The sequence below is a fragment of the Molothrus aeneus genome, chromosome 4, assembly GCF_037042795.1.
Source record: "Molothrus aeneus isolate 106 chromosome 4, BPBGC_Maene_1.0, whole genome shotgun sequence".
Classification (NCBI taxonomy): Eukaryota; Metazoa; Chordata; class Aves; order Passeriformes; family Icteridae; genus Molothrus; species Molothrus aeneus.
Genome location: NC_089649.1, coordinates 47,996,981 through 48,017,996, shown reverse-complemented (window position 1 = coordinate 48,017,996; position 21,016 = coordinate 47,996,981). Strand labels below are relative to the sequence as shown.

At 38.6% G+C, this 21,016-nt stretch overlaps 1 protein-coding gene across 1 annotated transcript in view; it reads left to right on the top strand.

The window, feature by feature from the left end:
- The first annotated feature begins 1,404 nt into the window (after positions 1-1,404).
- Positions 1,405-21,016, top strand: part of ATP10D (ATPase phospholipid transporting 10D (putative)) — a 32,010-nt gene continuing 12,398 nt past the window's right edge. The window contains exons 1-13 of the mRNA XM_066548458.1: positions 1,405-1,670; positions 2,450-2,644; positions 3,591-3,795; positions 7,746-7,831; positions 8,961-9,067; positions 9,815-9,946; positions 10,770-10,897; positions 11,042-11,294; positions 15,637-15,872; positions 16,530-16,723; positions 18,713-19,323; positions 19,470-19,576; positions 20,464-20,590. Coding sequence (XP_066404555.1) covers positions 1,405-1,670; positions 2,450-2,644; positions 3,591-3,795; positions 7,746-7,831; positions 8,961-9,067; positions 9,815-9,946; positions 10,770-10,897; positions 11,042-11,294; positions 15,637-15,872; positions 16,530-16,723; positions 18,713-19,323; positions 19,470-19,576; positions 20,464-20,590 — 2,647 coding nt within the window. The remainder of the gene's footprint in view (positions 1,671-2,449; positions 2,645-3,590; positions 3,796-7,745; positions 7,832-8,960; positions 9,068-9,814; positions 9,947-10,769; positions 10,898-11,041; positions 11,295-15,636; positions 15,873-16,529; positions 16,724-18,712; positions 19,324-19,469; positions 19,577-20,463; positions 20,591-21,016) is intronic.

Below are 21,016 nucleotides of genomic sequence, written 5' to 3'. Positions count from 1 at the left end.
GAAGAATCTCCTTTTTCAGAACAGAATGGGTTGATGTGGAGATATGAATAGTACCCAATTTTTAGATGACCTAGTGAGGGCATTGCGCTCATGTTTTAAGAATTCTGAAGTTGTAATAGAAGAATCAACGAAGATATGTACAAGAAGATAGTCTGGATAAAATAGTCAAGTTGATAGTTTCGAAAATTCCTATTTAGGGCAACATTTTGGAGGAATCTGAGCAGGACAGAGTGGCATTTGTCAGTAGAAGAGAATGATAGCACATGAACAGAAGCTTAAATTGATTGAAACCAATGTCAGGATTAGTTTGATAACCACACAGGAGAGTCTGTTGTAAAGAGATTTCCTTTTGGAAGACCCAGCAATTTTTAGAAGCAACTTTTGTGTGGGAATTTAGAAAGAGGCTTTATTAGTAAATTTTGCTAGAATCTATGCAGGCAGTAAGATACCAGATGGAAGGAATGTAACCCAAAGCGAGAAGTACTGATGGTTTTGGGCTCGTGCAATTTATAGTTTTAAACAAATATAAGATGAACTGTTCTATGGAAGAAGTAATACAAGAAATGTAGCAACCATTAATTAAAACTTTCAAACTTTGTTATAAAGACCAGCACTTTAGAGCTTCTACTAAAGCATGGTTTGTGCAAGAGGCCTTTTCTGACAGCATTGGGTGATTTGGTAAAGTGAGCAACACATATATCTATAAGTGAGTATCACCTATAGCTATGAACTTTGGCTCTCTGTGGGAAAAGAAATTCCTGGGTAGAATGCTAGAGCTTAGCTAGGTGGATAAAGGACAAGCATTGGCATGAAATTTATTAATCCTCTGTCAATTGTTAAAAGTTCTCAAACCTCTTTAATTCACTGGAAGAAGTTTGGTTGACAATAACTACTTAGTGCCTTTCACTGGCAAGTCCTCACTTTGTGTCTAAGGCTGTACTCAGATGCATATTACTAGATTGTTGACTTCTGAGTTTAAGTTTTGTTAACCATCAGCATGGACTGCAATGTCTGAGATGAGGATTCCTTTCAAAATGCTGTTCTCTGCAGAATTAGCAGCTTGTCTGCCTTTCTGCACCATGCTACAGCATGAGAAACTGGTGGGTGGACTGCTATTACAAAAATATTGTGCATTTTAAACAAAGTAATCAAATTATAGAATCCTGAAAGGTTTGATGAAATTCAGATAAATTCAATCTTTGAAGCAGAAGTTCCTGACCTTACATAACCTATTAACAGTCTGGGTTGGGTTCATTATGAAAATGAGTTGTTTTCCTAGGCTCATTCAAAATGGTAGCTGTGACTTTTTGTTGAAAGCCTTTACAGAGTTGTTCTGTAACTTGTTGTATTTTCAAACATTTCAGAGAGATGACTCTCCTTGGACTGTAAAGTGTTTCAGGTGCAATGGCAGATCCCATCCGCTGGGCCCGATACCGATGGCAGCGACTGATATCGACAGAGGGCAGAGAATGCAGCAGCAACAATTCAAGTACCAAGTGCTATCAATCATCAAAAACTACTGGCAAACATAGGATAGTGATACCCTGTTTGGGACATTTTAAGGAAGAGTATGAAAAAGTATCAAAACTTTACATGAACAACAAAATACGAACTACTAGGTATACTTTATTGAATTTTTTACCACGGAATTTATTTGAACAATTTCATAGGTAAGGAACTCCTTTTTGATAGTGGTAATTCTTCTGAAGCTGAATCCTTCTATTTAAACATTTGTGTGTGTTACTATATATTAAAAAAATTATTCCTCCTGCTGACCTATCGCTTCTGAAAAGATACATTATATATGGCCAGAGTTTCTTGAGTATCATCATTGTTGAGCTAATCCTTTTCTCCTAAGCTTATGTACTTTCTGCTTATTCTGTTCTTTGGACTATGGAACTGTTCCTTGCTCTTGGAGCACTGCCACACACCAATCAACAGTGGGATTTTCAGCTTATTTCCTGCAATTGTCTATTTCTGCTTCCCTCATGTCTTTCTGCCTTGCCAGTTTTTTTCATCTTCCTTCTGCTTGGAGAGCTGCAGATTTGTCAAGCTACACAAGGAGGTTACAGGATGACTCCCTTTTTAAAATATGTCATCTTCCCTAAGAGATGATAAAATTTAGTTTAAAGGACCTGGAAATCTGAGAGTGCAAAATTCATCAGTGCCTCACTCTGGAAAACATGTGCCTGGACAACAGTTTGAAAATACAGGAGAATTCTTGGTTTCTGCATTACCTGGTCATGTATGTTAAGCAACTGTGTTGCTAAGTAGTCTATTGACTGGATAGTGAAAACAGAGTTTGGGATAATTATTCCTTAAATTGTGGGTGAAGAAAAGATAAATTGCTGATAACTTAAATGTCTGTATTGGACATGGGAATGGAGTGGGGAAATGAGGATCATGGCCTGCTAGCACAGTTAAATCCTGTGTTTTCTCTTTGTTTCAGAATTGCCAATTTATATTTCCTATTTCTGGTTGTCCTAAATTGGGTTCCTCTAGTTGAAGCTTTCCAAAAAGAAATTACAATGCTACCTCTAATTGGGGTTCTGACAATTATTGCAGTGAAGGATGGTCTGGAAGATTATTCAAGGTACAAAATGGATAAACAGATAAACAACTTAGTAACCAAAGTATATAGCAGGTAAGAGACAAGAGTATTTGTGGTTTATTGTTATTATTTGATTATGACTATTATATGAAAGAGTTAGTAATAACTCTTTTGCTTACCTTCTGGATACTTATAGAAGCATAAAATAATGTAATTTGGAAAAGGTCTCTGAAGTCATTTAGTCTTAACCCCCCTGCTCAAGCAGGATTATTTAGATCTGTTCAATCAGGAACTAATTGTGACTAGATCACCAGTTTTGTTAAATGGTTATCATATTAGTGTAAAATCTGGAAAAAAGTTCTGCTTGAGGCAAATGAATTCATGCGTATGTTTGTACTGTATTAACCAAGTTACTTTGACTAGTTAAGCATTGTTAAACATGGCATTTGCTTTGAGAGGTGTATTTTTAATTCTTCTAAAATAGCTTAATGGAAATGGAAAGGCTGCTAGTTTATCACTCATTAATGGCATCATGTCGTACTCGCAGTGTGATGCCATTTCCCTAAAGAGAACAGGATGGTTTTCTACTTGAGTGCATCACACAGTTCATTCAGTATGAGTGTTAACATCTGGATTCCACCATGCAGGACTGCAGTGTTACACACTGTGTGTGCAAATCAGGCAGGGAGTCTGCTAGGCAGTTATTATCATGGATGATAAAAAGACAGGAATTCATCATATTCTAAATTAACGATCAAAAAACTTCTCTAAGAATATACCTGTGCTGCCCACATAATTGTTTTTCTTTTATACCTGTCATAAAAGGATATTCCAAGATGTAAAATACAAAGATGAAGGAAGTATAGTGAATGGGTTTTTTTTCTTTTTTGCATACTCTGTTTCCATCTGGGAAAACAAGTATTTTGGAAAATGTCACTTTTTATATGTTGTAGTAGCCATCACAAATAGCACCTATAGGTTTTTCTCAGTTTCAGCTTATGCATTTGTAAAAAAATAACTGTTCTTCTGTGTGTTCCAGGAAAGAGAAGAAATACACAGATGAGTGCTGGAAAAATGTCCATGTTGGGGACTTTGTCCGGCTTTCACGCAATGAAATCATTCCTGCTGACATGGTGCTGTTATATTCTAGTGACCCAGATGGGATCTGTTATATTGAAACTGCAGGTCTTGATGGAGAAACCAATCTAAAGCAGAGGCAGGTGGTGAGAGGATATTCAGAGCAGGTAAAAATTCTGCTTTTCTAGTGGTGTAAGAAAGCTGACATGACAGATGGTGAACTAAAAAAACCCAAACAGCCCTCTAGACTACCTAATTCATGGTAGTTTATCAATCTCCATCTGAAAAACAAGGTACTAGGTAACACAGTTCTGATTTGTTGCTTGAGTGGTTTTGGAGCAACTCTTTGCATGTTCACATAACCCAGAGAAAGACAGATCTGTTTCAAGTAATGAAAACCAGCAAAATTGACAATTCAGGTAAACTTCAAGTAGTTACTTATGGTGCATAACATGTCATGGGTGAGAAATTGGAGTTTTTTAGAAGGGATTTCTGTGCTATACAAAGACCTAAAGAGAAGAGCAGATACTATTTTTTCACCCTTTCTTCACATTGCAAACCCTTTGTTACTCCCATATAATATTTTAATATTATGCCTCAGCCAGAATGCTGGAGGCTGGCGCAAAAAAGACAGTATTAAAAGATTAAAGAATCTTGACGTTTCTGTAGACTTCAGTTCTGCTGCTGAAACACCATGCTTAAAACAACAGCAGGGAGCTTCAATGTTGTCCATAACAACCAAGTGTTTATTCCTCTGGAGATAAAAATTACCTCCACTGCCTCTGAATTTACAGCAGTGGTGAGGAAATGAGGAAAAGTTGTCTCTACGTGCCATTACTTAGTGGATATGGTAATACCAAAGGCATGATGTGCTATCCATAAACAAAGCTGTTTCTTATCCCCAAACAGTCATGCGCTTACTTTTATTTTTACTTCTGTTTTTATTTTTATTTATTGATTTAATCTTAAAACAGCAAGGCAGGAAGGACTGTTTGATCCTTTTTTATATACATATTGTTACACAAAGCAAAATTCCAATGGTTCTTCAGGCTTACAGCATACTGAGGTGGCCCAATTCTCATACCAGCTCCTGCTACCAAGGTCTGATTTGAGTTCCACTGAAGAAAAAGACTGATTTCTTCATTTTCTGAAAGCTTGTACCAAAATTGTAGGAAGAGTCATACTGTCCAGAAAAAGTGTCAATTCCTTCACCATTCAGGACTGTTCATTTTTGTCGTCAAATAGGAAAAAAAAATAGTTATTGTAGAGTCTTCTTGTCAGGATTGCTTGGTTTCTGAATGTGCAGCCATGGTCTGTTTCACAGACCTTGAGTGCACCTCCAGCTGAGCTCCAGCCTGGGAATTTGTCCTTTTAAACTCAGGCTGAGTAAAACTGGCAATGCTGTGTAAGGGGTTGACTGTCTGACCTCTCCCACTTTTTAACCTCAAAAGAAAAAGAATTAACAACACCAAATTAAAGAACATATGAATACAAAAACTACAGAGTCTTAATCTATTTCCAAGATTGGTAAGTCCTGCATCTTTGTGACTGAGCAAGTAGAAACACAATGAAAAATTTTATCAATGGGGCACCCATTGATGCACATCGATTCCTTTAAGAGAAGGCAAGGTAAAATGAAAGCAAGAGGCAGGAGCTGAAGATCTCATAGTGATTTTTGAATTATGTTTTCAGTGCTTAAATAACAACAGGAAAGAAATGAGGAGAGTAACTTGAGGCTTCTTAAATAGCAGTGGGTAATGAAACATAGAACACTGTCTCCAACCATCTTGGCATTCAAAGAGAAATACACAAAACAGAAGAGGGCTGACTTCCTGAGGATGATAAACTATTTTGTGAACAAACTGACATTACTCTGCTGCTTTCAAGATACTAAAATGTTGCTTCCTCTTAGGAAGGGTTTAATCTCTTTTTCCTTATACCCCTCATGTGGTTAGCTGAACCACGTACAGGTTCATGGGAGTGGAGAAGCTGATATACCATTAGCACTAAACCACTGTGAACAGCAAATATTTCCTATTAGATTATAAGAAGTAGCAAAGAACTGCAGCAGTAGTTTCCATCTCAGCCTGCATGGTCAGTGACTGAATCCAGCCCTGGCTGCAGCATCCTCAAAGCTAGTGGCAAATGCTGTTCTTTTCTTCTGGGAAGCCTAAGCCAAGCTGATCAAAGGCATTCCTAGGTCTCCTCTTCCACCTTAGCCATACACCCACTCCATTCCCATGCTATGTTATCAAATGGTGTATGTGGCAGGAACACAGCACAGCCAAAGCAAGCGGGCTTGGCCCTGGGAATCTGCATCTCCCCATTTCAGTGAGTGTCTGATGCTTGTCATTCCCAGCTCCCTTACTCAGTTTCCATCTTTACTGTCTCCCTTCTTTAGGGACCTTTACACAAAATTCAAGTAATTAATTCTGCCAAAATTTAAATCTTCTCTTTTGTGCCAGGAAACATAGGAAAACTTCTCAAGAAACAACGTACAAAGGCTTCTACTCTCAGTATTTGCTTTGCCAAAATTACACATATAATGAAAAAATATAGAAAATAAACTTAATAGTCCAGGAAGATCTGAGTATCCATATCAAGACAGCTGCTTTTGGACATAGTTTTTGTAACCTCTGTTTTATGCTGGCAGAGTGCAGATAGCTGTGTTCACTATAAATTACACCCAGAATATCAGTGCTTGCTGTTTCAAGGTACATTACAGGAAGCTCTACCAGCAATATATATTTAGATGTTTCCAGACAGTGGAAGAAAATAATTGACTGCTTTGGCTATTTCACTTTGAGATTAGTTCTTATTTGGGTAATCAGTGTACAGTGCAAAATTCTTGCAAAGCATCTGTCAAGCATTCTGTCTATAACATCTTACAGAAATGTTGTACCTCTGATGCAAATCAACATGAGAAGGGCCAGTAGGGAGACAGGTCTTTCACAGTTAACTAAGTTTGCAAAGAGACTGAATGGATCTGTGTCAAAGGCTGTGTTCATACTGACTTCAGGTCGATGCAGTGCAACAAATCAATATAGCAAAACATAGCAAAAAAAGAATTTTAATCAAGCTAACAAAGTACTTGTGACGATATGATGTCTTCTGAGTTCCAAATTCTACTTACAGGATTGTGTTTTAAGCTCACAGATGCTATTCTGCCAGTGTGAGGTCATCCAGTTGATGGAGTACAGCCTTCTCAGAGACTTGTAATTTTGTCAAAGATATATTCACTAACACCTGTGAATTAGAGAATTATGCTTGGGAGTTTGAAACCTTAAATTGGTCATTAGGGTTTTTTTTTTAAAAAGTAAAACAAATGACTTTCCAAAGAGTTAGTGGCAAGTACTCAGCTTGGAAATGACTCAATTATACTCGAGGCAAGCCTGTGTTATACTAGAGACTAGAAGCATATTCATATGACATTAATTGAAATTAAATCACAATCACAGGTAGTTCCTAGATAAGGCCTTTTAGTTTTTCTCTTACTTCTGGTCATGTTTCATTCTTATTAATACAGGAGATTTGTTTCACTTGACTTTTCACTGAAATGCTCACCCACTTTTTGTTTGCAATATGTAGTTCTGGTCTTTCATAACAGCCCTTTCTTTGGTACTTGTAAGTCTCAAACATCATTGCAATGTTCTCCCTGCTTGCTTTGTGTTAGCACGGAAACCATCCTGGTCATGGTATTGGGAAAAAAAGTCTGTAAGAAATTCTGCTTGCAGAGGAGACAGTGTCTCTTCTTTCTGTTTTTTCATTATCATACAATGAGAAAAATCTGTGGGAAATCTCTGCCTTTCAGATGTTCATACTGCTTTTGTGTTTTTTTCTTCCTCCTCATCCTTCCACCCATTTTTTTCCTCTCCAATGTTCTCAAAATATCAGCAATTCAAGTGATACTTGACAGTGTTTAATATTTACTACGAAGTCCTATGCTGTGTAAATCTGATTTATACTGGGTAGGAGACCATCAACACCATCAGCAACCTACAGTTTAGAGGCTAAATTGTTAGATAGTAGTATCTGAACCTCTAAATTTACAATGAATTTTAGGTTCTACACATTTTGTCTGAGTTCTCTGGGTTTTTTTCCCTTCCCATGGCTTTAGGTCTCTGAAATTGATCCAGAAGAATTTTCCAGTAGAATAGAGTGTGAAAGTCCTAACAATGATCTCAATCGTTTCCGAGGCTTTGTGTAAGTAAGCTTGCTGGCTCTTTAAACTTATTGTCATTTGCTTTGGCATTCTTACTAATTTTAGGAGATCTTGTAATGTTTGCTTTAAGAAGTAATGATATGGATAGAGGTCAGTTTGCACCACTGCATTTCTGAGTGCAGCACAACAGACAGAGCTTCAGAAGGGGTTTCTGAGCAGCAGATGAGGCACCGGTGCTTTTTATTTTGTATTGAATATTTTCAACATCTTAGTTCAGGTTGTTTTGCAGACTTCATACTTGAAATAGCTGTTTTAAATCTGCTCTTCATAATATGTGGTATCTATAGTATTTGGTCTGGACCACAGCCTGACTGGGCAAGCTGCATTGCTTAGGATTAGAAATCGGAAGGACTGGCTTCCTTTCCTACTCTGATTTCTTTTGTGTAACCTTGAGTCAATTGATCGAACTCCTTTTGACCATTGTGCCTGTCTCTGTCTTTTCTTCAGACTGGGTTTATGAATTTTCTTAATGGTTAGTGTTGGAAGGGACCTTAAGGTACTAGTTGATCATTAAGGTCCCTTCCAACTCCAGCCATTCTATGATTCTGTGATACTTATATGTTGATGACTCTCTATAGATAATAGGAAAACAAACTACTTTTTTATGGGGTGACCTTTTTTCAGGTTTTGAGAGTTAGAATGTGTTTATTCTTCCCTTTGCACACTGACACATTAGATATTTGAGAATAAAAATAAATAAATATAAATCTTAGTCTCTGAGGAAGCACCTTGACAAAGAGTGGGCCTAGCTACACTGGAAGCATACCACAGGAGTGATGGTGCTCACAGTAAATTTATGATGAGATTTACTATTTTTTTCAAAAATGTTATGAATGCTGATAATCCAAATAGGATAGGGTATTAGATTTCCAGTATTTGTTCTTTTCAGTAGTGTTGCCTGCTTCTCATATAACAGATGGCAAATGCTCAGATTTTAAGGGGTGATCTGCTTTCCTCTTACTCCATTCATATGAAAAGTCCAATCAGACACGTTGGGATGGCATTCAGTGACTTGCAGCTTCTTTGGGAAATCTGTTCCTAATGGTTTTGCAAAGCCTGGTTGGTAATTGCTGGATTCCTACAGCTGACATGAGGTGCTTTTTTTTGCAGTGAGCATTCAAACATGGACCGAGTGGGTCTCAGCAAGGAAAACTTACTGCTCCGAGGGTGCACAGTAAGAAACACAGAAGCTGTGGTAGGCATAGTGGTATATGCAGGTTAGTGAACTGCCCTGGTTTTCACAGACTTGCAAACAAGATGGTTGTGTGCCCTAAGAAACAGTATTGTACAAAGGGGAATTGGGAGAGTAAAAGCTTGAATTCAGCAGAAGGCAGCCATAGCTATAAATATTAAGAACTCATATCTGAGTTAAGTTTGTTTCTGTTTTCACAGTAAAATCTGATACCCCTGATTATTCCTGGAAGGGCAGATCTGTTGTGTGTGAACAGGTCCTCATCCTCAACTTGTTAGTTACAATAGTAAACTGGGATTTTGAAATGCATATGGAAATGTGTGACTTGCTTAGGACTTATTTCTTAATCAAAACTGAAGCTGGTGCTGTTCTTCTGGTTCTGTTCTACAATTTGTAGAAAGGACAGAGGTTTTTACACTAATCAATATGATGTATCCAGCCAGATAGTTGTAACACAGATGTAGGATTTTGTAGAAAATGTTAAAATAATGTGGAAGTGTCAAGAATGAGGTTTCTAAAGGAAAGAATATTAGTGACAGTTAATGCAAGCTAATGAAAGTTAACATATACATGACAGATTTTGATTTAACTTGTTCAGTTTTTTTAGGACAGAATTCATGTATTGTAGGAGAATCTGATTTATTCATATTTATAATGGCTGTTCAAATAATATTTAATAGAAATATTCTGTTTCCCAAAGCTTTAGAAATATAAAGCACTTGTGGTTGTGATACCTGTTATCGGAGGATTTCAACCTCCTTTTTGGTTGCAGGTCATGAAACCAAAGCTATGCTGAATAACAGCGGCCCTCATTACAAGCGTAGTAAATTGGAAAGAAAAGTGAACACAGATATTCTGTGGTGTGTTCTGCTCCTACTTTTGATGTGTTTAACTGGTGCAGTAGGTAAGTGAGAATCACTCAGATTCCTGCTATTTTCCTCTCTCAGCCTGCAATGGTTAGTGTTTTATTTTGGGGCTAATTGATTTTGTCAGTCTTCATCCAGATATAATTTCCTGAAAGTTGGGAGTTCTGTGAGGTTTAAGTTCATGTTGTCATGTTTGATCTGGAATGTGGTTAAAAAGTGTGTTCCTGATGTGAGTTTTTGGGTCTGGATCCTGTTTCTCCATTTGATTTATCTTTTTTCTAACTAACTGTTCAGCAAACTCCTGTTTTCCCATAGGATTTTTCAGGTAACATGAGATACATGTATACATTGAGGTGAGAGACCTAGTGTAACTAGAGTTGTACTGACTTGATATTTTAGAGGTTGATTAAATGATTAGCTTGAGTACATCTAAACAGACTAACTTTGCTGACAGATCATAAAGTTGTTTAAAATATGTTAAAATATGTTTAATAAAACTTCTTCAGATTACACTTAAAAATTATGATGTGATGATATGTTTGCTAGTAGACTAAAACCTAGACAAGCAAGGATAACAAATTTAATTGCCAGCAGGTTTTTTTGAAGGGAAAAACCTGTTTGTGAAGTGTAGCTAATGTTTCTTTATTTCTGAGATATGCTGTATAGATGTTGTTGATAGAAGTCATGTAAGGTATTTCTTCATGTATGTATTGGGACTGCTGTGGGGAAAAAAACCCAAGATATAAAATTGTAGTTTAAAGGCTTAGAAAGAACTGCAGAGTGTAACAGCTAACATCATAACCCTGAGCTGTGATACACTTTGCATAAAACTGATTGACTTATCTTGTTCTTGTTTTCAAGGTCATGGACTTTGGTTAAGTAGGTATTCGGAAATACCTTTTTTTAACATCCCCAGGCCAGATGGGAAATCGAGTCCTCCAGCATTAGCAGGCTTCTACATGTTCTGGACAATGATAATTTTGTTACAGGTAACTGATGTGCTTTGAACATGGGTCATATTCTGATCTCAGTTGTACCCTTGAAGTAACTCTTTGGCTTCAGTAGAGCTACTTCATGCTTGTAACTGGCCAAAGACCTTAGTGTTATTTAATCTCTATGTTTTATTTTGGTAGGTCTTGATCCCTGTTTCTCTCTATGTTTCAATTGAAATTGTCAAATTGGGACAAATTTATTTAATACAGAATGACATTGATTTTTACCATGAGAAAACAGACTCAACTATTCAGTGTCGAGCACTAAATATTGCTGAAGACCTTGGCCAGATTCAGTATATTTTCTCTGACAAGACTGGAACCCTCACTGAAAATAAGATGGTTTTTCGGAGATGCAGCATTGCAGGACAGGAGTATTGCCATGAGGAAAATGGTAAGACAGTCAACCTTTGTTCACCTGGATCATTTTTCCAACATATTTGATACCATGAACTAAATATTCTTTACTCATTATGGAAGAAATCATGCCTACTTGGTTTTGTTTCTCTCCATGGAATATTCAGAACCCAGAAGGTTGGAAAATTGCCCATCTACTCTTTCCTCTCTTTTTTTTCTCCCTCCAACTAGAGTGCTAATGCTTACCTAGCATTTTAAGGTTTAAACATTCTGTTGACTGTCCTAGCAGTGTACCACCTTTATGTAGTATATGTTAAGACTCCACTTTGACATAGTTCTGCTCTTGAGGACATAGTAACCCAAATCAAATACATGCTTAACAGTATTAATACGTTATTTAACAGTAATTTTAAGGTACAAGTCAGTCAGATGTGTGTCCATGTGTGTGTTAATGCTGCAAAGGTAAGTACCTTCATTGAAAATTACTGTTGTATTCTTACTTAGATCTTACACAGGTGCTTATTATTAGGCAAAAAATCAAGAGGCAGTGTTAAGGAATAGTTGCTGTCTTATTGTCTAAAAGTGTAGGATCTGTCAGTGTGTGTTGTAGTGTATTTTTATACTTTGTAATATTTTGAAGTAGTTTTGTTTTGTATCCCCATATTTTTCCCAAATGGTTTATCCCAAACTGTACCCCCCTCCCTTTCTCCCTTTACCTGTGTTATCCTCTCCCGGGATGAGATCATCCCCAAACCCCCACCCTGGCTCTCTGTCAATCACTCACCATCCCATCCCCTCCATCCAGAAGTTTCGGTCCAAGTTGTCGAGTGATTAGCCAGAGGCTGGGAGTCAGCCCCCCAAGCCTTGCCCCATACGCTGTCCTATATGTCTATCCCCCAGTACCCATCCCTTAGAGTCACTTATTGGTTGGTAAAATGTTATCTACTTTTGGTTTCCACCTCCCTTTAAATGTGACCTTGGCACATCTCCCGGGGCTCTCGGCAGGAGGCCCCTGAGGTGCAGGAGCTCCTTTGGGACTCCTAATAAAACCTTGGATTAACCCCTGCTAAGAGTCGGCCCTTTATCTTCTACCGGTGTCTCTGGTGTCTCTTGTGCTGCACAGGGCCCAGCCCAGGTGCCCTCAGCACCCTCGGGGCACACACAGAGTGTCTCCCTGCTGTCAGCCCAGGTGCCCTCAGTACCCTTGGGGCACACACAGAGAGTGTCTCCCTGCCAGCCCAGGTGCCCTCAGTACCCTCGGGGCACACACAGTGAGTGTCTCCCTGCTGTCAGCCCAGGTGCCCTCAGTACCCTTGGGGCACACACAGAGAGTGTCTCCCTGCCAGCCCAGGTGCCCTCAGTACCCTCGGGGCACACACAGTGAATGTCTCCCTGCTGTCAGCCCAGGTGCCCTCAGCACCCTCAGGGCACAGAGAGTGTCTCCCTGCTGTCAGCCCAGGTGCCCTCAGTACCCTTGGGGCACACACAGACAGTGTCTCCCCGCTGTCGGCCGTGTCGGGGCTGCCCCCCGGTGTCTGCTGACTCAGGACTGGCCCAGGGCTCCTGAGAGGCTCGCAGAGGGACCGAGACAAGTGTGTATTTCATGAGAGCCAACTTGAAGTCTTCTGGGAGCTGGGAGAAGATATAGCTCCAGACACAAGAGAAAATTGGCCAGATTGATGTGAATTATTTAATTAGCCATTTTATTAATTAAGTAAAACCACAAAGTATTTATTACAGTTACCATGTGCATGTACTAGTGCCTGCAGGCATTTTGCTGGTGGACAATGCAAATATTCCATATGAGATCAAGGGTGTGGTGCTGATGATGGGTGGACATGTGAGGCACAGCTGTGTAGTAAACCCTCTTTGTGGTTTTCATGGGTTTGCTGCCAGATAGAACTGCTCACAGCTACAAGCAAAAGGCACACTCTGCTGGCCACAGCAATGAATCAGTTCAGCCCTTCTTTTGTTGTGTCACAGGACCAGATATTACAGACAAATTTTACAGCAATTGCTGCACATGTTTTTTTGGAAGTCTTATGATAAGGGTTCCAAGATGCTTCTTTGGCATTTTATTTTAATTTCATTTGTGGCGTTATATTTTCAGAGCATTTCCTAAATCAAGGAAAACTTTCAGAAAAGAAACCAAAGAGTAGTATGAGTGATGCAGCTGTGGCTGATTCAGGTCTCAGTGTGCCAGGGAAAGTATGCCTCCACATGCTTCTGCTAGTAGTTCACATAAAGCTATCTTGCAAAATTATTAGTTGTTGACTATGTACATAATTATTTCCTCCTGTGCCCTGTCTTTTCCCTGGAGAGTAAACATGCATTTCTTCCTAACAAATTAGAAATTATATGAGCCCTGAAAATCAGTTTGAAAAACATTGGAGGTCCCGTTTTTAGCCCTGATTTATATTTGTTTAGATGCATAGAGCTGCTGTTTGCAAGGCTCTTGCTACTTATGGTAAGAGTTGCAGTGCAACACAGTCCAGTCTTTCGATAGAAGCTGCTTAATCTGAATATGTATTTCTGGGTTTATATCTGTATTTCCTGGGGTAAAGGGATGCCTGTGATTCAGAATAATTCTCCATGGAGATGCCCCCAGGCTGTGTTCTGTCTAAAGTGACATGTGTTTCTTGGACCATGGCAGTAGAGCAGTGTGGTGTTGTAAGAGATGCTACATGTTATTTCAGCCAGAGCATGCAGCTTCTCCACAGCCTGGAGCAGAGCAGAATGGGTGTGGGTTGTCCAAGCCTGCCTCTACAAACACACATACTAAGTAATTGGTGCTGCTTTCCAGTAAAAAGTATCAGTGCCTTGTGTGCAATTTTGTATTTGGTAGTTGTGGAGAGCCTCAGTGTTATGTTCCCACTTGGCTGTTTTTTAAAAGAGCTATGTTACTAGTTTCATACTGATATCAGGAAGATGGCTTGCCAAGGTGTAAGCTCTGATTTCTCTGTTTCCTTGGACTCATCAGAATAGCAGGACGGAAGACAGGACTCTTTCATTTGTGTTGCAGAAAGAGAAGACAGTAGAAAATGTCTAGCAAATGACATAATAAACCTATTTCCATCTCATTTAGGGCAACAGACCTGGGGACTGACCTGTGGAAAGGTTTTCTGTTTGCATAAAACAGAATGATATCCCGCTTCTCACTTCTTTCCTGTACATTTGGTACCACCTGAAGTAAAGAAATAGGGAATTAGTGGTGTTGCTGGACATGTCTGCAATGTATACTTAATGTTGGTTTTTTGCTAGCATGTCATTGTTTGTATTCAGACTTCAATGAAATAAAGAGGCAACGCACAGCTCTCAGAACAGTTTTTCTAATCTGTGGATTTTAGGCACTGAAGTGCTAGTGTATGCTCATGGAATGCTGTTTTCACAGTGCGAGGTAAAACTTGAAAGCTGAATAGTGTACATAGTTCCAGTGCTTTCCAGAGATTTCAGCTTCTGGCATGTGGTCAAACACTCTCAGAACTCCAGTGCAAACACTTGGATATGTTCTTAATCAAGCACATGATAGCATAGGAGTGTTTCCATTTGCTGCAGAGGTTCTTTACACTACTGATTTGTGGAGAGAAACAGAACTGCATTTACATCTCTGGCACAAAGGTGTTACACATGTCCAGACAAAGTTTGATTATTGAAACTTGCTTTTCAATTAAAAACTCAGAAAATGTGTATCTTTTTGTGAGGGGGTATCCAGTACTGAAACAATAAGCACAGTTTGAATGAGTTCCTGCTAGCAGCTGTATTTATCAAACCTCTGACATACAATCCTGATCCATCATAACATAATGGCTAGAAAACTCATCAGAAGTCTGGTCCTGTTTTTCTGGCATAAAGCAGAATTGTTGCTATTATTCTTTATGAAATTCTTTGTTTTATTTCTTCAGAACCTCCAGTAAAGTCCTATTCAGTGCTTTCTCAGGCATTCCATTCTAATTTGTCCCGTCATCTCTGACAAGGTTTTGTTGATACCTAGCCTGAGTTCATCTTGCCACAATATGGAGCCATTGGGTCTTCTGATAAGCCACAGTGTTCACGGAAAACAAGCTATTTCCTTCCTGCCTGTATGCAATTTCCATTCACTTTAACATGCATTTGACTCCCATCAATGTGCCCTTCTGGAGGTTGTATGACTCCAGTTTATTTGAACTCCATTTATGTAGAATTCAGATAATTTTTGTTTTGTTTTGTCTTCTGGATTCAATCCAGTAGAATGCTGCTCAAACAGGAAGACAGTGTGGTGGCTTGTTACAGGTTTAATTTTTCATAAATGGTGGATTATTCTTAACTATATAAGTAATTCCTTACTTTGGACCATGTTTCTTTTTGCTCATGGAACAATAATTTTGTTTCCCTTTCCTTAGCAAAGAGGTTGGAATCCTATCAAGAGATTGATTCAGAGGATGAGGATTCAGCTGATTGTCAATGTGGCTCTTCAGCCCCTACATCAAAATGTCAGGGGCACAACTGCAGAGCTGTGTGTGAACCTTTGAAGAGAAAGTCTTTGAACCAGTTATCTGGTAGTTACTCTGCATTCAAAAGGCAAGATGAAGGAGGTGATATTGCCAACTCAGGACACATGGCTTTCAGCAGTCCCATAGTAAGTAGAAACTGTTTGGTGTATTGCTAAATTTCTGAATTAACTCATGAAGGTATCTCTTTTTACTCCCATTTGATCAGATTGGTTGTCATTTAAGAAATCCCTTCTCTCTTCCACCAAAATTTGGGGTGTCATGATGGCTTGGTTGCATGCTATTTACAACTGACATTGCAGACACATGTTGGTTCATGAAGGTCTATACTTTGACTCTTGCTGCTCTGCATCCATGATCAATTCAAATGAAATTACTGACTTAATAACAGTTTGTTCTTTTATTTTAAGAGGTTTCTAGCATTTTCCTTTGTTTTTAATAGGAAATATCAATATGGTCAATACTAATTTGAGGTTATGTGAGGAGAAACCTTCAGGTGCAGAAGCAGAGTTATCTGAATACCATTCACCATAGTTAATCTCTGTTGAAGTGTCTAAAGCTATGAGCTAAGCCTTTAGTGTTTACCTCTTTGGGCAGGAAGTTTGCCATTTTCAATGGACTAGTACAAGGCAGTGAAGATGCCAATGTTTCTCTGTTCCCTGGTATTACAACTCAGCACAGGAGGGAAGTTGTATGAACTTCTACACTTCGATCGTCTGTAGCTGATTTAACCTCCAGAGGCTAAGTTTATAATCTGATGGAAACTTTTGTTCATTTCATAATAGGAAACAGATGTTGTACCAGACACACAGCTGCTGGAGAAGTTCAGTCAAATTTCTTTTCATTCCTATCAACAATCAGAAGAAGCTAGCAGCGAGTTATCTTTGGAGACAATGTATATCACTGATTTCTTTATTGCTCTGGCAATCTGTAATACTGTTGTAGTCTCAGGCCCCAATCAGACACGTCAGAAGGTAAGGTCATGCTTTTGGTTATTTGACCATATTTGCAAGTAGCTGATCTCCTTTTGGTTCAGTTACAAAAAGAAAAATACAATTAACTGACATTTAAAAAATTCTCTTTTTCACCTCTGCATTTTTGTCCTATTAGAAAGAAGGTAATTACTGTAAAACCATGGAGTGCAATGAGTTAATGAATAAAATAATACTGATAAATTGGCTTCAATCTTTTTGTTTCTGTGACCATTTGTAACTTTTACAAGACAAATTTGGAGATTAAATTGCAGTTGTAATTTTTTCCATATTCTATTACGGGTTTCTTTAAATATGGATATAATTTCCTGTAATAATACATTAACAGTCAGGTTACCTTCACAAGTAGGTTATTGTTGGCTGAAAAATAAGAATATTCCCTGAAGATTCACAGAATATTGAAACTAAGAATGCTCTTACCTCATGGAATACTGTTCCCTGACTATTCAAATAGACATTCAGCAAAAGTATGGAAGATGAAGTTTTATATGTATATTAGTCTGAAGAAAAATTGCTTTGCAGAATGGCATAAAGTTGTTTCACCATGAATTAACAGTGCATTTTCTAGTCTGCCCTGGTTTAGTAGTTTGGAGTGACCACTTGTTTTTTTTTCAGTGCACACAACCTAACTTTTACTAAAAGATAGTACTTTTTTTCAAATCTTTTGGGTTTTTTCAGTGTGGGATTTTCATAACTCTTTTTTTTTTTGCCAGTTTTGACTGTGTTGCAGGATAATTCCCAAGTTCAGCTTTGATTTCTTTCCCTTATTACCTGGTGATTTACATTTGTCAACTTTGTTTTTGGAAAAAAAAATTAGTGACATGTGCAGAACTAGATTTTCGTGTCTGTCTAGGTAGTAAACCTACAGCCATAGCTGGAGACATTCACAAAACATATCCTGTGGGATATAAAATACCCCCTGTTTATAAATAAGCTTTATGTTGTATTGTGCTTCCAAGCATTCCCAGAAAGTGTCCAGTAGGCAGCCTAGAGATCCATGTGCGGAGGATGAGTTCATAGTCAATAGTTACCTAATCCTTAAATGGGATGGAGAATCTCACAGGTGAGAATCTTGGTTTTTTGAGAGTAATATGTCTGAATAACTTGCCAGCAGGGTAGAAGTTCTCCAGGTCACTAATAGGTAGATTGGGAGGAGCAATGTGGAAGGAGGTTTCTGAGTTCATGATTAGGGAATGACAGGAGATAACTCAAGGCAACGGGAGGTTTCAGTGTTGCCATAGGAAGAGGCAATGAGAGGACATTCCTAGTCTCTGTTTCCATGATGTTGAATGGAGACACATTGCAGCTTGCTGGAACTGTGGAGGACTGAGCCCATAGTTTGTCCCTACCTTTTCCTTTTCAGTGGCAAAAGAGAACATGCTTCCTGGTAACTCATTCTTATGTCCTTACCAGCAGTGAGAAAGGAATGTCAGCCTTGTATGCCTGAGTTTTGTAAGCTGATAGCTCCCTAGCTGTTCTGAGTAACAGGAAGGCAATTATTTTATAACACTGATCACAGGGGAACTGTCTTTTAATTCAAAACACTAAAAACTGTTGATAAACATAAGCTGTATGTTTAGCAGTTCTTGTAGCTAGTTAGTGTGAGGGGGTTGGTTTATTCTTCACAAGTATGTCGCTGATTCAGAACAAGGGTTGAAGTGTTTAGTTCAATTTGGCACAACTTCAAAAAGTTACAATGTCATACTTACTGTGTTCATTACTGAAAGTTCTGAAGAGAAGTATTTCATGGAGTCATGAATTAAACTTGAAACACATCCAATTTTCAGACCTGAAGTACTTTCACAGCTTATAGAGGCTGTTTACAGTAATAATACAAGCATTCAAACCCATAGTAAATTTTAAAATACTACTTTCATTATAAAACATACCTACTTGGTAAGGTGTCCTTCCTTAATATAATAAAAAAGGAAGAATTTAACATAAATACTTTCTCTAACTATTCTGTTCCAGATGAGACTTTCTTCGCTGAGTAGGTTGCCTATTAAATCTCTTGAGGAAATCAGGCAAATGTTCCAGAGGTTTTCAGTCTGGAGACTAAGTTCTTCTCCACTTCCAAGTGTAAAGGAGTCATCATCCGAAAGCCCCAATACTTTTGTGAGAAAACTGTCTATTTTTAGAATGAAACTGGCTTCACCTACTTTGGATGGAGATGCTCAAAGGATTTCTGAACCTCACGCTATTGACAGCCCAGAAAATTCTCAAGTGCCTGGAGAACTCCATCTAGAGAACGTAGCTGCTGGTGATGAACCCAACCATACTGTGTCATCTATTGAATTATCTCCCATACCAAAGCTATGTTACGAAGCTGAGAGTCCAGATGAAGCTGCCTTGGTTCATGCTGCTAGGGCTTATAAATGTGTTTTACAGTCTAGGACTCCAGATCAAGTAACTGTGGACTTTGCAGGTCTGGGGCCTTTAACGTTTCAGCTTTTGCATATCCTGCCTTTTGATTCACTGCGGAAAAGGATGTCAGTGGTGGTTCGGCATCCAGTCTCCAACCAAGTGGTGGTGTACACAAAAGGTGCAGACTCAGTCATGATGGATTTGTTGAGAACTGCATCTGAAGGTATCTACAGAACTTGTAATTCACTCCTTAATGATAAGTTTTAACAATTTGCTACTTAAAGAATGTATTTAGACCTTCAAAATTTTCTGCTAAATTGAGCCTAAACATGCATGTTTAATTTGCTTTCTCTTCTCTTTGTGTAATAGTACATACAAATAATTCTGAAATTGAAGAGAAGATTAAAGAGAGAACTCAGCAGCATTTGGATGATTATGCCAGAAGAGGACTGCGCACTCTGTGTATTGCTAAGAAGGTATTTCTTTTAATACATATTTTGAAGAATGTTGGCGGTCTGTGACCAGCCTCAGTGGTACCACCAATGGAGCAAACATCATGTCTTCTAAACAGATTCTTCTCTTGCCACATTTTGTTTATCCTGATGTACTTTTAGGAGGAATTTGTAAGAAAACCCAGATCAATTCCTGGCATCTGTTGGATTGCCATTTTTGTCAGTTCAGGATGCCAAGCATTTTAGCATCTTAATTTTAAAACAGGGATTGTTGAACAGCCGCATTTTTCTTCGGGAGTCATAAGCAGGTCTCCTTGTGTGAATCTTACCCTAGGTGGAATTCCTGACACAGAAAAGAGATTAAGTTACACCTGTTTTATTTGGTTTCACAAACAGTTTGCAGTGTTACAAGCTGTGGATGCACGACTGAAGTGATGTTTTGAGATTCCATTTTAAATTCAAAGCTGCTCAGAAGTAAAATTCCATAGGAATTGAAACAGGCTAGAAGCCTCTTGACAAAGCTTTATGCAGTGAAAGCACAGGCTGTGTAGCTGTGCAGCCAGCAAGCTGTACCCAGCTGTGCAGTGGTTCTGTGCCAGTGTCAGCACTGCAGGTGAGCAGCAGTGGGGACAGTGCACTGTGCCCATTGCCCTGCCTGCCTTCTATCTAAATGGAAATCTGTCAGGCAGCCCAGGAACCTTCAGGGTGCCAATGAGTAAGTAGCCTGGAAGAGTAATCTAACACTCTTAACATTGTACTAAATCTATGGACATTCTGGAGCATGTAAGCAATGCGCTGCCAGTGGCTGCACTTGTAGGTTTGGATGTGGACAGCAGAAGAACCATAACACTTTTGATGCACTGTTCAAAACCCAGTATAGATACATGCCTATGTTTTCCCTCCTTGTGTAGGTGATGAGTGATGCAGAATATGCAGAGTGGTTAAATCATCGTTTTTTAGCAGAAACCAGCATTGACAATAGGGAGGACCTGCTGCTTGAATCTGCCATGAGGCTTGAGACCAAACTAACTCTACTTGGTAGGTCGAAAATATTGTAACTCCCAGGAAAATGCCTGTGATGTTCATAATTGGAATTTGTTTGCAGAGAGCTGTGTTAATCTCAATCTGTGTAACACATTGAGCTTTCACATACAGCTTTCTACAGACTTAGAATTTATCATCACTCCTGAGTTTTCATAAATCTCACTGGTAAGTTTGTACTAGTTGTAAAGCACACTAAGAATAGATGGTGCTTTCCTGTTTTTTGTAAAAATCTACTGTTGTGGGTTTTTTTTTTTGTTTCTTTTATTGTTAATATTGTGTATTTTTCTATCTTCACTAGATTTTTTTTTAAATGTAATTGTAGCAAACACATGAAATGATAGTAACAAGTCACAGGCCTGCCTGTGCAAATACTCAGAGATACCCCACTTCTGAGCATATTTCCTATCAGTGTTGCATTCA